Source organism: Physcomitrium patens, chromosome 18 (genome assembly GCF_059467195.1).
Source record: "Physcomitrium patens ecotype Gransden chromosome 18, ASM5946719v1, whole genome shotgun sequence".
In the NCBI taxonomy this organism is placed as follows: domain Eukaryota; kingdom Viridiplantae; phylum Streptophyta; class Bryopsida; order Funariales; family Funariaceae; genus Physcomitrium; species Physcomitrium patens.
Genome location: NC_143427.1, coordinates 3911198 through 3930273, shown reverse-complemented (window position 1 = coordinate 3930273; position 19076 = coordinate 3911198). Strand labels below are relative to the sequence as shown.

The 19076-nt window shown below is 35.1% G+C and overlaps 1 protein-coding gene across 3 annotated transcripts; it reads right to left on the bottom strand.

Moving 5' to 3' along the window:
* Positions 1–192: 192 nt before the first annotated feature.
* LOC112295625 (uncharacterized) lies at positions 193–4665 on the bottom strand. Of its 3 annotated transcripts, none has more exons than XM_024547452.3 (8): positions 4342–4665; positions 2576–3343; positions 2285–2401; positions 1923–2101; positions 1400–1493; positions 1109–1186; positions 804–905; positions 193–682 (listed from the first exon to the last, which is right to left on the bottom strand). In XM_024547452.3, the coding sequence occupies exons 2-8, from the start codon at positions 3074–3076 to the stop codon at positions 521–523; spliced, it is 1233 nt and encodes a 410-aa protein (XP_024403220.1). In that variant the 5' UTR covers positions 3077–3343; positions 4342–4665; the 3' UTR covers positions 193–520. The 3 variants fall into 3 exon arrangements, with proteins under 3 accessions (XP_024403220.1, XP_090100601.1, XP_090100602.1); XM_090244475.1 differs by having other exon boundaries at positions 3956–4435; XM_090244476.1 differs by lacking the exon at positions 4342–4665 and adding an exon at positions 3543–3799.
* Positions 4666–19076: the final 14411 nt, after the last annotated feature.

The following is a 19076-nucleotide window of genomic DNA, read 5'->3' as shown; positions in this document are numbered from 1 at the left end:
GCAAATGGAACTCGTTTATTGGATTTCCTGTGCGTTACGCCTCATCTTTCACTGATGAGGTGAAGTTGATGCAGACACAGTCGTATCATTCACATGGTCAACATCAAACCACTTGACAAACAATTGACCTTTCGATGGACAAAACTGGTAGTGGTTATAAATCTAGATCCTCCAAGATGAAAAGACATTACAAAAGTGGAAAAAGGTTGACAGTGACCTAAGATCAAAGTCAGCGCCTGGTATTCTTTCCACATGAGTGTGGTAACGGTAGTACAGATGTTGATCTACTGGTTAAGTTTGGCCATCGAGTTATTAGTGGACTCTAAATCTATCCACAACTTTCAACAATTTGAACATAACCACCTCCTCTTTGATGCAAAATTTGAACGCCCTGCCTTAAACAAGTTGTTACATGGAGATTTACTCTCAGATCAAAACCCACGGCTGGGACCCTTCGTATGGACTAAAGAAATGCTGAACAGAGGAAACTGAAACCTTCAAGAAATAACTTCCTAATGGTTCAAGGCGCCTGTTGTCTGGGACTGTTCGAAGCTGAGTCATCGTCACTACGGGCAAGCCGCTGTACTTGTCGCTCCAATTCGGCCATCACAGCAGGCTGTTCTTTCTCGCGCTGCTTGGTAATGTTTTGAGTTGACACAGCTCCTAGTTTTTCAAAAGCCACCTATTTGAAAATGTATACTTATGTGTTAATCAATGAAAGAATACACCAGTGAATAGGCATTTGGTGGCCCGCGATTGCCAACCTCACAGCATAATTATTAAGGCAATACGAAATGAATTACCGTGAGGATTTCTTCAGGATCGTAAGCACTGTGTGTTGCTTCTTGGAGGATATTGATCGCTTCACCTACATGCTTTGCGCGAAGCAATTGTTCTTCTTTGATCTACAGTAAACCCATTTGAGAAGATTATCAATAAAATCAATATAGTAAAATGAACTTCAGGAATTCAAAACCAAACATTCGAGGATGCCATAATGCAAATATGCTTATAAATCCTTTTCAAATAGTAAGCAACAACCACAGCAGGAATTCGTTTTCCGAAACACGCACACTTCAAGGATAAAAAACGCAGAGGAAGAAAGTACCTTAAAGAACGCCAAAGCAACTCTGAACAAGATGCCAGCACCCTCGTTGAATAAGACATCCCATACTCGCATTGTTGTCTACAAAGGATTGTAATTTTGGTTTGGGGTCAAAAGATGAGCTGTACTAGCGAGTTGCTTAACTTAGTTGCAAATCTCGCACTAACAGATCCAAACATTCTTTACCATAAATGCTAGAACCTACATCTTGCATAACAATGCCTGCTGATAATGGAGTTAAGAAAGCTGATGTCCAGACTGTCTCTTGGAAAGAAGAAGACATTGAATGCACACCTCTGATGGTAGATTTTTTGCAAACAAACAAAGAAACCACTCAGTTGTGACCAGCGATGAGTCAAAATCTATTTTTTCCAAGTGCATAGCAAGCCTGCCCACACCATCGACAATGCAACAGATAAATAAGTACACGCTGGAGTTAATCACATGATCACGCTGGAAAACATCATACTTCTAAGTCAACCTTAACTGGGAGCGGAAAGCATAATTCTTCACATGTACAGAGGAAAAGCTGAAGATTCAATGTTTCAGGAAGAGAACTCAATGCCGACCGATGAAATATTGTTCGCACTACAGAACTGCTATACGTATCATAAACCATAATGAGCCAAGCTTCAACTAGCACGACAAGGAGGCAATTTGACATGAACGAATAACTCACAATACATAGATGTGCCTTAATTAAAAAAATACAAAATGAACAACAGTAACAAATACCAAGTGTTGAGAGAGTATGTGTACCACTTCCTACTTCTATTCGACCAAATAAGTAAATGAAAAGTATGCCGAAAAATACAACCTGGGGCATTTCTTCTTAAAAAGCTCTTTAAAAACTCGTTGTTCTACATGGCACCCGTACAAATTCTCGGAATAACTGTCGTGATACAATATGTTTTCAAGCAGCACCGCTAGCATCCAAAAAGCTTCCTCCTCGGTTTTCATGACTAATAGAAGTGAGGCAGCCACATAATTCATGCCCTGCAAACACCCTAGTTTTCTATCAATTGTAACCATTGAAAAACACTAAGTGACATCAAAAGGGCTGTGCTTGAACTAGTTCTTAGCACAAAAGTATATTACCCTTCATTGCAAGGCAAGAAAAAGAAAACAGTGCATTGATATTCTGTCATCCCAATAATTCAAAGAAGAGTTGGAGCTTACTTGGCAATACCCCACACGAGAGTCCCGAAAAGAGTAACCCCTTAGAATTCGACGCAACGATGCTTGTCCTTCTGGAGAATCTATGACTGGATGACAAGGAAATGTACGATCCAGATCCTGCAAGTCAAACAGTTTTAAGGTGTATTCGACCTTGCATCAATTCGAAGTTTTTCCGCAGACAAAGTTTAAGTCTCCTCACATCGCAGACCACAAAGTCCAAGCTGCAAATTGAATTGACTACATCGTTACAATCGATAGAAGACAACCCAAGAGAAAGGGGACAGACAATACATGGTCAATCTGCCGAGTAGCAGGGGTGTCCTTTCCCTGCACTGCCTCTATGAGATCTTGGTAATAACTATCAGGTACAGTTGACCGTTTCTTAATGGCGCCAGAGACTGCCCGCCACACCTTCGCTCGCAGCGCAGGGGGAATTCCTTTCCTTATTAGTTTCTTTAAATGCCCGGAGTCGGTGAAATTGGAGAGAGGAAGATGCGACACGAGGTTGCTCTCAGTTAGAGAAGAAACAGTAGGCTGCAAATACCATCCAGCTCCTTTACTTGCTTCTGTAGCCCACCATACCCGACCTTGTTCTTTCACTCTTTCTTTAACCATATTCAGAACTGCGGCTTCCTCTCTCGTAACCTCCACTTCGAATTGGTAGAGGTCAACGACTTTCACTTTCACGGCTTTTCTTGGCTTGGATGAGGTTCCTGCTCTGCGAGGCTCCATGCTCTGCGCACCGGGAGCTGGCAAGGATCCTGACGGCCCTGCTCTCATTCCATTGTGCATGGTAGGGAGCTATCGTTTCTTCGTCAATGCCTTCACTTGTTACAAACGAACAAGTCCAGTCGCGGGCGATGATACCAAGTGTTCCTCGTTTACATGATTTGTGCACACCAATTTGTATCAATTCGTCAAGATCAAGGTCGTGAACTCAATCCAAAGTACCCTAGGTAAATCAAAACATTCGATATAGCGATCCCAAAATCTCTGGGCTCCTGCCTATTCCTCTTGTGGTTTGCTTCAAATTTCATTTTGCAGTTCCACCGTGCGATTCTGTAGAATGAGGAATGCTTCATTCAGTACTATAGAATGAATCATCCTGCAATTTTAGGACTTCCTTCGAGCCACGAAACATGGAAAGCACTCGTATAAACTCAAACTAGAAATGCAGTTCAAAGCTACCACTATGCAAATAGCGTCGCTTAGAATGCTGATTAAAATAAAGGAATAAGCTTATCGAGACAGGGACAACCTCGAAGAAGAATCAAGTTGATCATTCGGTACCTGACAAGACTGATACTAATTCTTCCAAGCCACCGGGATATGCTAACTCTAAAATTATCTTCGAGACGAATGGAAAGAAGTCCTCTTCACAAGCACTGTAAGTCGGTAAACGTGGACGTCCGAATAACAGCTCTAGGTTATCGAAGGCAAAGAAGGGCAGCTAATCCAGACTTTGGATTATTAAACACGAACACTATGAGATCTTTTGCATAGCAAACAAGTCAAAGAAAGGTCGATTATCTTCCTTCGTGTTGTATTAATTGAGTAGGTTTACATTAGAACCTGTAAAAGCTCCTTCAACAATCAAGCTTTTAAAACCACGCACTGTTTTCAGGGCCTTAGTAAGCGGATAAACATGTAAGAAAGTCAGCCTCTGAGTACCTTACTCAAAACCAAGCTCGTAGCCAAGTACACCAGCAATGCGTCCAGCTCGACACAAAAAGATCCTTGAACTGGCCCACACCCAAATGTGAAACCGACAACTACCTCTCAAGTGAAGTTCTTCGTCAAAGGCAGAATCCTCCAACTAAACGTCCCATCCCAAATCAGATGCTAGAGAAGCAACACTTAGGATCCACTAATTCTTCCCTACTAAAGGCGAGAGGTGTAAAGGTGAAGAAGAATCACAGAGGAGTTAGAGTTGTGGTGCCCGGCAGAAACCTCGGACTCACAAAAGAACTGACAAAAGAAAAGAGGCCAAAGAAACCCCCCCCCCCCGACCAGAGTAGAGCAGAGTTTTCGGAGAATTGGTTTTGAACAAGACTTACTTATTGGTCCCATGGTTGAGGCTGTTTGGCCTCAACATCGGCACCATCACCGCAAGGAGTGCTTCACTAGCGCATCTTCCAGCAAGGGCACATTGTTGGGCACAGATTGAGTGAGCACATGAACCTCTCCCCGATGTAACTCCGAACACCTTGTGCAACAGTGTTCAACACAAATTGAACACTCTAACGCGTCTCCTGGTACTCAGCTTGGAACTTACGTATGCGCCACGTGTGACCAAACACAACACTTCTGTTTTAAATTGGAGCCATCTTCTGATGCAGTCAGGATCTGGTTGCCGTGTTTGAAGACATCCTTTATCCAAAGCTTTGCATGTGGTGGGTAGTTAGGGCTTAGGTTTCAAAAGTTTGTATGCCGTGCGTTTGAAAATGAGGATGAAAGTCAAGAAAGGCCCAGTGGTCCAGTAATGGAAGGTGCAAGCATCTGTAAGCCCAGAGTTGCGTGACGTGGTCGCAGGAGTCGTTGCGAAGTTCTGAGTTCAAACTCCTAAGATCATCGTGAGCTACCATCAAGTGGCTGGATTCTTCACATGACCTTGCACGAAACACTGCGGGTGGCTTTTTACCAGCAATTACTTTCACTTATCACAGACGGCTGTTAGGATATCATTCCAACGTGATGCAAGGGTTCGATAATGAGTTCCTATTGCCGGGGGAGTGGGGTAGATGCTTCACGTCTTTGCATCAGCTGCAAAATTACACCTCGCCTTTCTATAACGGGGGACGATGCCTTGAGTAGCGAACTCTTCAGCTCTGTTTCCTGCTACTCATCAATGTGCATTGTCCACTCGAGTTTCTCGTTGTCTTTAGCCAGTCTCTTTTTCTTTTTCCTTTACACTTACTAGTTTTAGGGCTCATTATTGCTGCGGTCGTTTTGCTTGATTCTGCTTCCAGAGACCTTCCATGCAAGGTTTATCCTTGCAAGCCTTCGTTTGATTGGTGCAACATGTTTGTGAAACTAATTAAAGTTCAGGCATGAGACCCTAGTGTAAATTCCATGGTCAGCTCCAGGACTAAAACAATTGTCGATTCGAGACTTTCCACATGAATTTCCCAGCACAGGACCAGGACTAAAGGGTTCACATGGGGAGCCGATCTCGCATCAAATGGCAATGTTGCCTGCTAAATAATTTAGCTATGAAGAAAATTGCCAATACATTTAAATTAACTCGTCTTTCACACGTACATACACCTAGAATTACGAGCCTCATCTCCCCCTAACATCAGAACACTGTTAATCTACCCTTCACGAAACAGGAATCAGAATCTAAGGCGTCCAATGCTTGTACCTCGATGACGGAAACTTACCTCGTTCAGAACTGTTTCAGCAATTAGGCATCATCGACTCTCTGGCTTTCTAGGGTTACAATGACAAGCATTGCAAAACCCAACAGCAGCTCCGGGTGTTCGTCCGTGAGAAGATTGAACCCCTTTCAAGGGTACTCTTCAAGGGTTTACATATTGTGGGTACCAGAGAACTGTTTGCAAGCAGAGATTATGCCGTGCTTTGTCTGGACAGCCCTGGGCAAACAGAGAGACTAGTTATGGTGAGCCTTTCACCTAACTTAACAACATATCTGTAAAACAATGGCGTACCAACATATGTTGGTATCATAGTATTCGCTGACGTTGTCATATGTGAGCTTCTGGGGGATGCCATTCCGTGCTTCTGCAGGAACAAATGCAGTCACAATAGTAGATTTGTGGAGCATTTCAACCATCCGATCTGTGCGATTGGGAGCATCAAAGGACTTGGGGAGCATGGTTTTCTCATCTCAGAAAGTAAATTAACGGAGCAAGGTGTTCCCCTAACAGCTCATGCACTCCGTGATCAACATGTTTGCTCTTGCAGTTCTTTACTACACCGTCCTGGATATCACTTGCTGCTGTGTACGATTCCCTGTGAATTGCAAATTTGCATTTATTTAAATTTTCATTGTTATTATACACAGAAACGGTTTACCCGATGCTTAAATTAGAGGATCATAGATATGGGCATTCCTAACACCCTTGAAAGAGGGCAAGAATTGAAACATTGTCACCTATTAAACTAACAGTTCAATTGCGAGCCTTGTTTTTATTGTTTCATGCACAATCAAATCACATAGAATTTTAGAATCCTAGAATATTGTTTTACCTATTCTTACTTCAATGTGTTAGCCATCTATCCTACTAACAAAATGGGGTCTTTTGGTTGTAAAATTACTTTTAGAGTATTTCTTTGATTACTCCCCACATCATAGTTCATAGAATAATTTTAAATGAGGTTTGATCAAATTTGCTCCATAGTGTATTGATTTGACTAAGACTCACAATTAGAAGAGAATCCATTTTGTCACATTTGTATTATTGAGATGTATGAACATCTCAAAAAGAAACAGATTTTTTTGAATGATCTAAACATAGAGGATATTTTTTTGTGGCAAAAAAAATTTGTTTCTACAAAAAAAATAAAAAAAAAATAAAAAAAATCTATGACCTCCAATAGCTTAGGCTAGTATTTAGTTTATATAGAATAGATGTGATTTAATCTTAAATTATTTTAATTTAAATATATTTTAAGAAAAATTAAATACTTCATTATAGAATCAATATATATATAAACTTGTTGAAAAAAAATTATTAGATTATTTTCTCTAAATATTTATCCCCACCCTACTATAGTATATTAAACATGTAAGCATTATTTCTTTACGAGCCCTTGGTTCTAATCAAGATTTTTCTATATATATATATATATATATTTAAATACTAATTATATTTTGGAGTCATTAATTCCTACAAAGCTTAATGTTTTAAAGCAATTGAAACCTAATTTATTTTGTATAAGCCATTATAATAATTTCTCACTTCAAATAGTATTTTTAAGATTAAAATTATAACCTTGAATAGTACTAAAAGAATAATTATATTTTTCTTTTCTTTTTTAGTAGGTTTATTCTTAATATTCATTCTAACAATTTTATCAAAACCTTGTATACAAACCAAATTTCATAAACCTTTCTTAACTTATTGAGATATAAATTGCTTTAAGAACATACTATCATAGTATAGAAAGCTCAACTATGATCTAACTTCATATATTTTTATCTTAATTAATTGAGATAATACATACTATTAGTAGATATTAATTCTTATAGCTATATTTGATACCTTAAGAACATAACATCAAAAAAATTTCTCATTTAAACTACAAAGATCAATCCAATTTCTTACTTTTTGTAGTTGTTATGTCTTCTTATATAAAGTACACCACTAATAAGAAACATTATTAGATAGGTATTCCTCAAAAAAACTATCTATAATAAAGAATAAAAAATTTGTCTAATATTTATTTTCTTTGCATATTTTTTATTCTTTGCATTTTGATTTTGTAATTTTTTAAAAGTCTTTGAATCTTTAAATGTAAATTATTTAATATATAGTTTTTATTTCACCATAAGAATCTATTTTATACTTTAAAAAAAATCTCTAAAATTCTATGTTCAAGAAATATGATGATTTTTATCCAAGATTGGTATATTTAGAGCCATAACTTTTCATTTTAATTTTAATTTGTGCTTAGACAACAAAGCATATTCAAAGTTGAAGCTTTATTTTTAAATTCCTTTCAGATTTTTTCTTATAAGTTAAATTCTTTAAAATTTTTGTAAATTTAATTCACCTAGATACTAGATTCAAATTATCCACTGGAAAAAGTATTGTTAAAGCTTCAATAAAATCAACTAATTGTAGCCTATTATCTTCAATTGACTTATAACATATGGGCCTTAGAACTTTAGTGCATATAAGAGTTTATTTCTTTTTAAATAGCTATGTTAAAAGTTTTACCAATATTAAAGAATATATAAGGGACGATCAAACAATCTTGCTTCATTCCACATTCAAATAAAAAAATATATATATATCAAATTTTATTCACACCTATTGAAGCTTATATACTAATCTATAGTAATTTTTTAATGTTTATAAAGTGAAGGTAAAAGCACAATTTTGTCATAGCATTACATAAAAAATGCCATATTGATTAGTTATATATATTTTAAAATCTAATATTTGAAGAAAGAAAGGTTGTTTAGATATGTTGGCCCAATTAATAATTTCGTGGATTATTATAATGTTGTCTAAAATATATATTATTAATAATAAAGCTATTTGTTTTAGATGGATATTATTAATGTACATCTTTTAAAGACTTTTTTAAAAAGCTTTTGCATAGATTTTGTACATAGTATTGAGTACAATAATAGATTTTCTAATTACTAAGTAAGTTTTATTTTCTATCTTTAAAGAGAAATATAATCTAATTTCTAATGAAATTACTTAGAAATTTTATTTTGATTAATATATCATTCATTAAATAAATAAATAAATAAAAAAAAAATATATATATATATATATATATTTTAAAATTATCTCAACAGATGTCAAAGAATTTAATTCCAATTCTATTTAAACTTAGTGGCTTTTTATTTTCCATGTCTTTTATTATTTTATTTATATTTTCAAACTTAAAAAACTTGATTAGGTTGGAAATTATTTGCTCCAATTTTTTTGGTGTGATTCTTATTAAAAAAATTACTATTTCTTTTTAAATCTTACTTATATTATTATAAAATAAAAAGAACCATATATAAAAATTGTATCATATTTTTTATATTTTTATTTAATTAAAGAATATTATAAATATAAAAAATATTAAAATATTTATTTGTAATAAATATAATGAAAAATTTACAATTGATAATATTATGTAATTTTACCTTTTTTTATTAAAAATAATAGGTTATTGTAAAAATTACATAATAAATATGTAAATAAATAACCTATTATTTTTAATAAAGAAGATAATAAATATAATAAAATTTTTATTATAATTTTTATTTTCTATTTAATATTATTGCTTCTTTATTTTGTGAATTTAGTTAAAAATATGTTTCAACTAATTTCAATTTTCTTTTATTTTTTACTTATTTTTCAGCCATTCAAATTTATTGGTTTTGTAAAAATTATTTTTCAAACACAATTTTTTTAATAAGTCTGGAGGAAGAAGAAGAGAAAAAAAAGAAAAAGAAAAGAAAAAAGAAATCAAAACCCATCTTGAAATAAAGACAATATCCAAATAACTCGTTCTTGTATTCTTTGGTTTATAAGAAAACATAAGTTTAATTTAACAAAATAATATTTAAGCCAAAATATGACTAATCAACTTATAAAATTTAGTATGAAGATGATGAAATGATAAGATTAAGCTATCTTATTACATAGCCTGTATTCTTTGAAAGATAATATTTTATAATGATGAACAATGCAAGTTAGATAGCTATACAATTTTAGAATTTTTAAAAAGATCATTGTTGATAAATATACGTTTATTTTTTGATTTGACAAAAATGTATAATCAAAATTTCTAATTTATATCTTATTCCTACTTATAGTACAATACATTATTATGGATTTGAACTTTATCATTCTTTAGATTACATCTAAGAAATTCTTCTTATTTGGTTGTCACTTCTGAAGCAACTCTCCTAAATTTATTTAAAATGCTTTGTATACATGCATATCCTTAATTCATTTGTGTATGTATACAAAATATCTTTCAATTATTTGAAAGATTTTTTAATTTAAAAATAATATAAAATATAGTTTATATAATTAAAATAAACAATTGTAATGAAAACTTTTAGAAAGTGATTGTATTAGGATTATTTTTAATTGTATCCATAAACTTAACTTTCAATAAAAAAAATCCATATATAATAATTTTACAGAATACTAAATTTTATCTACTATAATTTTTATTATAAATAACTTTTAAAAAGTATATGAAAAAAATATTAAAAATAAAAATAGAATTTCAATATAATTTTTTAAATGTTATATTCTGATTCTTGTTGAATCACAATCAATACACAATTTTTGTAGATTTGTATAAATATAAAATCTAATATAATTTTATTTTCTAAAAAATAATTTTTTTATGTGTAGCTATCATGGATATATATATTTATTTAAATAAAAAGAATTAGATAGAGATAAGTAGAAGTAAGTAAATTTTATAATATCTTGTGAAAAACTTCTTTAAAGCTTTATAAATGAAGATTTGACTTTTTACAAGTTTGTAGGTGATTGGTAAGAAACTTGGTTAATAAGTTGGCCATGTGCTACATATGTTGGTGACTTGTGGTACAAATTGGTCATGTGCGGTATATATGAGAAACTTGTCTTGCAAATTCGACATATATCTCACAAGTTGGAAATATATCAAAGATCCTATAAAACATTTTTATATAGCTTTTATTTAGATAGTATGTATAAAGGTAAGAGTTAGGCTTTTTTTACTCTTATCAACACCTTTCTTGTTCTTAATCATGTTTAAAGAGTTTTTAATCTTCTTGTCTTTAATAATATTTATTTTAATATTAATACTATACTATCTTCAAATAATTATGTATTCTTTTTTAGTGATATAAGAGTATATTAATGTTATAGTTCTTTGTGATCCATATCCTCCACAATTTGATAAGATTGTTAATTCACTATTCTTATTTTGTTTTAAAAGTGAATAAATTACTCTATTATTCCATCAAAACTAAGATAAAGAATCAATCATTTATTTTCTATGAATAAAAGATAGTTTAATAAAAATTGCATTCTATCTACTATCTTTGTTTTTGATTTTTATCTTATTATAGTGTTGAATACATAAAGCATTAATAACTAATAGATTCAACTTAGAAGCTAATTTTTGCTAAGTTATCAAATAAGGCATTGAAATTATTATAATCTTTAAGATAGCTTAATAGACATGAAGATCTTAAAAAATGACATGTTTTTTTTCAAATATATATGTTAAAATAATAGATATTTGGTATCACAATCTTAAAAGATACTGCCATTGTTTGGTGATAATACCATAAGTAAGAATCATTCTTGATGGTATATTAAATTGTTTTCTTGAAAGAAGTTATAAAGGCCTCAACAATGAAAAAATAATAGGATGTCCTTATATCTTAGTATATGATACTATTATTGAAAAAAAAATATCAATCACTTTTGAAAAGAATTAAGATTAAAATATGCTACAAATATAATTTGTTGCATCTTGGACTTCCTAAATATATAAATTTTTTTTTATTAAATTTATTTTAAAAAATAAAGATAATATCATAAATATATAAATTAAATTTAAATAAAATAATTTAGATAGAAATAACTAAAAATAGATGAATTTTATAATATCTTATATAAAAATTGTTTTAAAGCTTCATAGATGAGGATTTGATTTTTTACATATATGTAGGTGATTGGTAAGAAATTTGACTAAGAAGTTGACATATGTCACACATGTTGGTAAATTTTAGTACAAATTGATCATGTGTAATATATATAAGAAATTATCTTACAAATTAGATATATATTATATATGTTGGAAATATGCCAAAAATCTTGTAGAATGCATTAATGTAGCTCTTAGTTAAATATTATATTTGAAAGCAAGAATTAAGCTTTTTTCACTCTTAAAAACGTTATTTAAAAGGCGAGCCTCTTTGGAAGAATACAAAGTCATTCATTGCAAGTAGATTATAAGAAGCACAATGTTGCCTAAATGAAGTCAAATACAAAAGGATAGCCAAAGGCTAAGTACAAAAATTTATATTAATTTCTTTCTTGTGCCAAATTGTATTCAATCTTAACTCAAATCTCAAATTTAAATTTTATTTATTAAAATATCTATAATTTACTAATTATTAATCTAATTTAAGTAAAATTTAGATTTTTGAGCTTAAATTAAGCTATAATTTTAAATTATTAAAGTCCATATATAAAATATTAAAAAAATGAAAGCCAAACCAAGGAAAATAAAATTGGCCGCTTGTTGGAATCGCTGCTTTAAAACCCTTGTTTAAAAATTAGTTTAGATCTCTTTTGTCACAATTTTTTTTTTTTGTATGCTAAAGCTTGTTGAAAAGCTAACAATAAGATCTAGCTTTTTTCAAATTTTCAAAATAAAAAGAAGAAAACCTAGTAGATGGCATAAAAAGTTCTAAACTAGTGTTAAATTCCACTATCCAAAAGCTCCAATAAATCCCCTCCAATAACTTCATGTAAAATCTCCCTAACCATAGATTTATTTCTTGTATGCTATAGCTTGTTGGAAAGTTAATAATACAATCTAACTTCTTTCAAAATTTAAGAAAAAAAAGATGAAAATTTAGAAAATGCAATAGGAAACCTTGTACTAGTCTGTTAGGGACATAGTCCTTAGAACCTTCTAGAGACAAACTTCTAGAACCTTGTAGAAGCAAGTCTCTGGAACCTTCTAGAAGCTTCTTAGTTGGTAGAAGATGTTAGGGACATAGTCCTTAGAACCTTCTAGAGATACGTTTCTAGAACCTTCTAGAAGCAAGTCTCTGGAACCTTCTAGAAGCTTCCTAGTTCGTAGAAGTTGCTTGAGAAGCTTCATAAATAGGAGTGTATATTAGAATCGAGGCTAAAGAGTTCTTCAGTCTCGACAACACATCTCTTGGAGCTCTAGCTCACCTCTCTGGTGTTGTTCTTGTATTCATCTGATTAATCTAGTTCTTGCCAGTTCTTCTTGAACTTCTTGGTAGATATCAAGTCTTTATTCTGTGTCCGTGACAGTTTATCGAGACTTCACTCACCTCAGATATCAGAGCTAGTTTCTTTTTTGTTAGAGTGTAAATTACCCCTCTGCTTGGAAGTGTACTAATACTTTAGAGGTTGCGGATTACCCTCTTCTAAACTGATACTTCTTTTGTTACAATATTGGAGTCTTATTCTTCTTGGAGAGAGTGGATTATCCCTTTTCTTGAAGCTCTTAAGGCATTTTAGAGGTTGTGGAGTACCCTCCTCTAAACCAATATTGTCTTCTTGTAGAGTCATTTTTGTCCTTCTCTTAGAATGGTCGGGGGCCAAGACATTAGTATGACGGAAAGTTCAGAGTCTAAGTTAGATGCTATCATGAATGCCCTCGCTACGTTATCGCAAAGAACTACAGAGATTGAAGGAGTCGTGGCAAGGCTTCATAATGATGGAACATCTGGGATGGCACAATCTAGGTTGCACCAGCCTCAAACTTCTACACTTGGAGAAGCAACTTTGTCTCAGGTTCGATAAGCACCGTTGGTTCTACAACATAAGGAACCCCGAGTTAGCCTTCCGAACAAGTTCGATGGTACACGTTCCAAGTTTCGAGGATTCGTCAACCAAATCAGGTTGATAACAGTTTTATAACCCAAATGCTATCCAACGGAGGAGTCACGTGTTGGACTTGTTGGAACCTTACTTACAGGACAAGCTCTATCATGGTTTGCTCATTTGTTTGAGAAACGATTGTCCATACTAAACAACTTTGAAACCTTTTTGGAGGCATTTGTAGAAGCATTTGGTAAACACGACAAGGTTCGATGGGCTACAACAAATATCCGGTCACTACGACAAGGGATGCGTTTTACATCAGTCTATGCATCGGACTTCAAGCAATTAACATGCGACATCAATTGAGACGAAGAGGCGTTGATGAGTCAATTCTATTGGGGTTTAAAGGACGATGTGAAGGATTTGCTGTTAACTCTTCCTGATCCACAAATGCTCAACAAAGCTATTAGCCAAGCTGTGAAGTGCGATAACCGCCTATTCCAACGTCGCTAAGATCAACGTTCAAGACAACATACGGTTTGCCACATCCCAACTATGTCGGCAAGCAGCGTGAATTCACATTCAGAGGTAGAAGACATGCAAATTGATGTGGTACGTGTCAAATCTCTTACTCTAGAAAAAAAAAAGCGGCGTATGGAGGAAGGTCTATGCTTGTATTGCGGTGAAGAAGGCCACAAAGTTGGAAACTGCCCCAAGAAGCAAAATTGACGTACTATCAAGACTAGGGGCACGTTTATTCAGGAAAACGAGGATGCCCAGCCACAATAGGAATCGTGCGGCTGGACAATGAAATATCGCAACAACAACCAGGTTCCTTTCTTTCCGCTCAACCTGCCCTTTGTTTTACAATCTATTTGCTTATTGGCCCTCAAAAACTGAGAACCTTAGCATTATTAGATTCAAGAACATCTGCTTGTTTCTTAGACAAAGAATTTGCAAAGCGTCATAAGATCCCTTTAGTACAAAAATCCAAACCTGTTCACGTTGAGGTCATAGATGGACGACCTTTATTGTTTGGTAGTGTCACCCATGAATCAGAACCTATAGAAGTGACGTTTAAGGACCATAGTAGTCATATTATTTTTAATATTATTACAACTCCATCAAATCCTGTTATTCTTGGTCTTTCCTGGTTGGAAAAGCATAACCCATCAATAGATTGGAAGTTGCAGAAGATGACCTTTCCCACAAAACCACCCAAGAGCAAGCCTAGTAGAAAACCCCGAATAGAGAAATCCTTATTTATTGGAGCAAAAGCGTTTATAAGATTGTCTAAGGGAGGCACACCGTTTGTCATTTATGCGGCTCCAACTATCGGGGAGAAGATCTCGACAGTAAGTATACCGGAGCAATATAAGGATTTTAAAGACGTGTTTCAAAAGAAAAATGTCGACATGCTACCGGAACACAAACCATATGATTGCGCCATAGACTTACAGGAAGGAACACAACCGCCTTTTGGCGCAATCTACAATCTATCGCAGATGGAGTTGGCGGAGTTACGAAAGTACATCGACGAGAATCTAGCCAAGAACTTCATCCGTCATTCAAAATCGTCAGTTGGAGCACCCATCTTATTTGTGAAGAAGAAAGATGGCTCGTTGCAGATGTGCGTGGACTATCGAGGCCTCAACAAGGTAACAAAGAAGAATCGTTACACGTTACTCTTGATTTCTCGTCTCTTAGAACAACTTGGACGTGCAAGGATCTTTACAAAAATTGATCTAAGGGGAGCTTACAACCTCGTACGAATCAAGGAAGGAGATGAGTAGAAGATAGCGTTTCGTACAAGGTATGGCCATTTTGAATATAATGTCATGCTCTTTGGTCTTACCAATGCTCCAGTGGTCTTTCAACATACGATGAATGACATTTTTTGAGAGTACCTTGATGATTTTGTTGTCATCTATTTGGATGATATTTTGATATTTTCCAAAAATGAGGAAGAGCATGAAAAACACGTTCGTTTGGTATTGGAGAAACTACGCGAGCGAGGACTATATGCCAAGTTAGAGAAGTATTTATTTCACCAAATAGAGATGGAGTTTCTGAGGTTTGTTGGGACTACAGAAGGCTTGAAGATGGATCCCAAGAAGGTGGAAGCAATCGTGTCTTGGGAGGTTCCGAAGATGGTTAGAGACGTACAATGCTTTCTTGGTTTTACCAACTTCTATCGGATCTTTATGAAGAATTACTCTCAAGTTGCTGCTCCTCTCACTCGGTTGACATGCAAGGATAAGCTAGAATGGGGACCTCTAGCAGAGAAGGCGTTTCAAAACCTGAAGACCGCATTTACTATGGCTCCAATTTTGGTACATCCAGACTTTACAAAGGCCTTCTATTTAGAAACTGATGCTTTGGATTTTGCTCTGGGAGCTGTACTTTCACAAATGGGAGAAGACAAGAAGCTCCATCCGGTTGCATTCTATTCTCGAAAGTTCTCTGCTGCTGAAATCAATTATGAGATCCACGATAAGGAACTTCTTGCTATAGTGGATTCTTTCCAAGAATGGCGTCACTTTCTTGAAGGAGCTACACATCTAGTGACTGTATACACAGATCACAAGAATTTGGAGTATTTCATGTCGGCTCGAGTTCTAAATCGATGTTAAGCTCGATGGAGTATGTTGCTATCTAGGTTCCATTTTATTATCACTTATCGACCTGGAAAGTAGCAAGGACTATCTGATGCCTTATCGAGGAGATCGTATCTTGTATCAAAGGCTGAAGAAGCAGCATTTGATCAACAATGTACGACATTATTGAAGCCAGAGCAATTTCAGCTTTGCGCTACTATTATGCCAATTGATGCGGACTTCCTGAATCAGATACGTGCCGTGACCATTGAAGATTCAGTAGCCATTGATATTAAGCAGCGTGCCAATGACGACAAGTTCAAGGTGGAGGGAGATCTTTTATACTTTGAAGAGCGGTTATATATCTCAAAAGGACTAGCACGACTCCGAGTTCTTTAATCTCGCCACGATTTTCGAGCTGTGCGACATTTTGGATTCAACAAGACCTTGGAGCTTATTTCTTGAGATTTTTGGTGGCCCCAAATGTGGAAGGATGTGAAAGAGTTTGTCCTCTCCTGCGACATTTGTTCAAGTTCCAAGAATCCTCGGCATCGCCCTTATGGATTCCTACAGCCATTGTCGATTCCACGTCGACAATGGTCTTCAATTTCCATAGACTTCATTACGGACCTGCCATCATCGAACTCATTTGACAGCATCTTTGTCGTGGTAGATCAGCTTACAAAAATGGCGCACTTTGTCCCTTGCAAGAAGACATTGTCCAATGAAGTCACGGCAAGGCTCTTTCTCGATAATGTGTATTGATATCATGGACTACTAGATGATATCGTATCAGATCGAGGAATCCAGTTCGTATCAAAGTTTTGGAGATCTCTCTTTGAGATACTGAAGGTGGATATCAAGCTTTCTTCGACTTTTCATCCTCAAACTGACAGTCAAACGAAACGGGTGAACTAAGTCTTGGAACAATACTTACGATACAACATCAACTATCAGTAAGACTATTGGACCACATATCTGCCGCTAGCCGAGTTTACATATAACAACACCCTCCATGCGTCGACTCAATACACACCATTCTTTTTCAACTATAGGTATCATCCAAAGCTTGATTTATTGAGTCCATCAACAAATAACAATCCAGCATCTGAAGGATTTGCGAAACAACTATCAGAGCTTCAAAATACGTTGAAGCTTCAATTACAATCCGCTCAAGAATCCAACAAGGCGTCTGCAGATAGATTTTGGAATCAAGTACCTACTTTCAAAATTGGAGATAAATCATGGCTTCTTCAACGAAATATCAAGACCAAGCGACCATGTGATAAGTTGGACTATCGAAGATTGGGACCATTTATCATCCAAAAGCAAATCAATCCAGTGGCATACCGTCTGGAATTATCGGCTTCTATGAAGGTACATTCAATCTTTCATGTTTTTTTGTTGGAGCCTTATCGAGAGTCATCTTTTCCTGGAAGAGTGCAATGTCCGCCACCTAGTATTGAGATCAAGAACCACAAGGAATACGAGGTTGAAAAGGTGTTGGATTCTCGACGAAGGTGGGGCAAGTTGGAGTATCTTGTTCATTGGTGCGGCTACGACATTAATGAGTGAACGTGGGAGCCTACTGGAAATCTCACCAATGCGCCGCAAAAGGTACAGGAGTTTCATCAACAACATCCTCATAAACCTAAGCCAATTCGACAATAGCTTCTTTTTGAAGTAGGCTCACCCAAGAATATAAGAAAGGGGGAGAGCACTACCAAAATTCGTAGTTGATGTAGTTATTTTTTCCAAGATAAAATAGAATTTCTTCAGTAGCCATAGTTTGGTCTTCTGATATGGATAGCCAAGAGATAGATACTATACCAGTCAGATTATCTCAACCGACTAGCTCACGAAGGCGACCCCGAGATGAAGAACCACCTACACCACGATGACGATGGAGGATACCAAGTAACCGATCACTGGTGATTGTATTTGAGTCCGAGCCTACTTACGATGGTCAGCCAGAAGGCGTATTTGCAGGACAATTTCACAATGAAGACACAGAAGTTCATGCTTGGTCAGAAGTTGAAGGAGTGGGCCACTACTGTTGGCTTCAAGGGCCGATGAACAACTTACCTCGTGCACAACAGTTGGAGTTCATAGCAGACGTTATGCGACAGATCTTCATTTTCTTGCGTTGATATTGATTGACAACAACATCGCTTCTCACAGACCTCGAAGCTAAAGGAGGGGGTGATGTTAGGGACATAGTCCTTAGAACCTTCTAGAGACAAGTTTCTAGAACCTTCTAGAGACAAACTTCTAGAACCTTCTAGAAGCAAGTCTCTAGAATCTTCTAGAAGCTTCTTAGTTGGTAGAAGATGTTAGGGATATAGTCCTTAGAACCTTCTAGAGATAAGTTTCTAGAACCTTCTTGAATCAATTCTCTGGAACCTTCTAGAAGCTTCCTAGTTGGTAGAAGTTGCTTGAGAAGCTTCATAAATAAGAATATATATTGGAATCGAGGCTGAAGAGTTCTTCAGTCTCGACAACACATCTCTTGGAGCTCTAGTTCACCTCTCTGGTGTTGTTCTTGTATTCATTTGATTAATCTAGTTCTTGCCAGTTCTTCTTGAACTTCTTGGTAGATATCAAGTCTTTATTCTGTGTCCGTAACATAGTCTTGAATTTCGGCACCCAAAAACTCTAGTAACCTCCCTTTCATAAATTTGCATGGTTCTCCCTCTTTATAGCTCCATTTCTTATGTACTATAGCTTGTTGGAAAACTAACAATACGATCTATCTTTATTAAAAATTTCAAAATAAGAAAAAGAAAATACAAGAAATGGCATCAAAATTCCTAACTAGTCTTGAATCTTGCCGCTTGAAAACTCTAGCAACCCTTCTTTCAAAAATTTGCATGGTTCTCCCTCCTTTCAACTTCAGCCCCTCTCTTTTTCTAAAATTAAAAAAACATTGATGCCAAATATTTCTTATCTTAATCC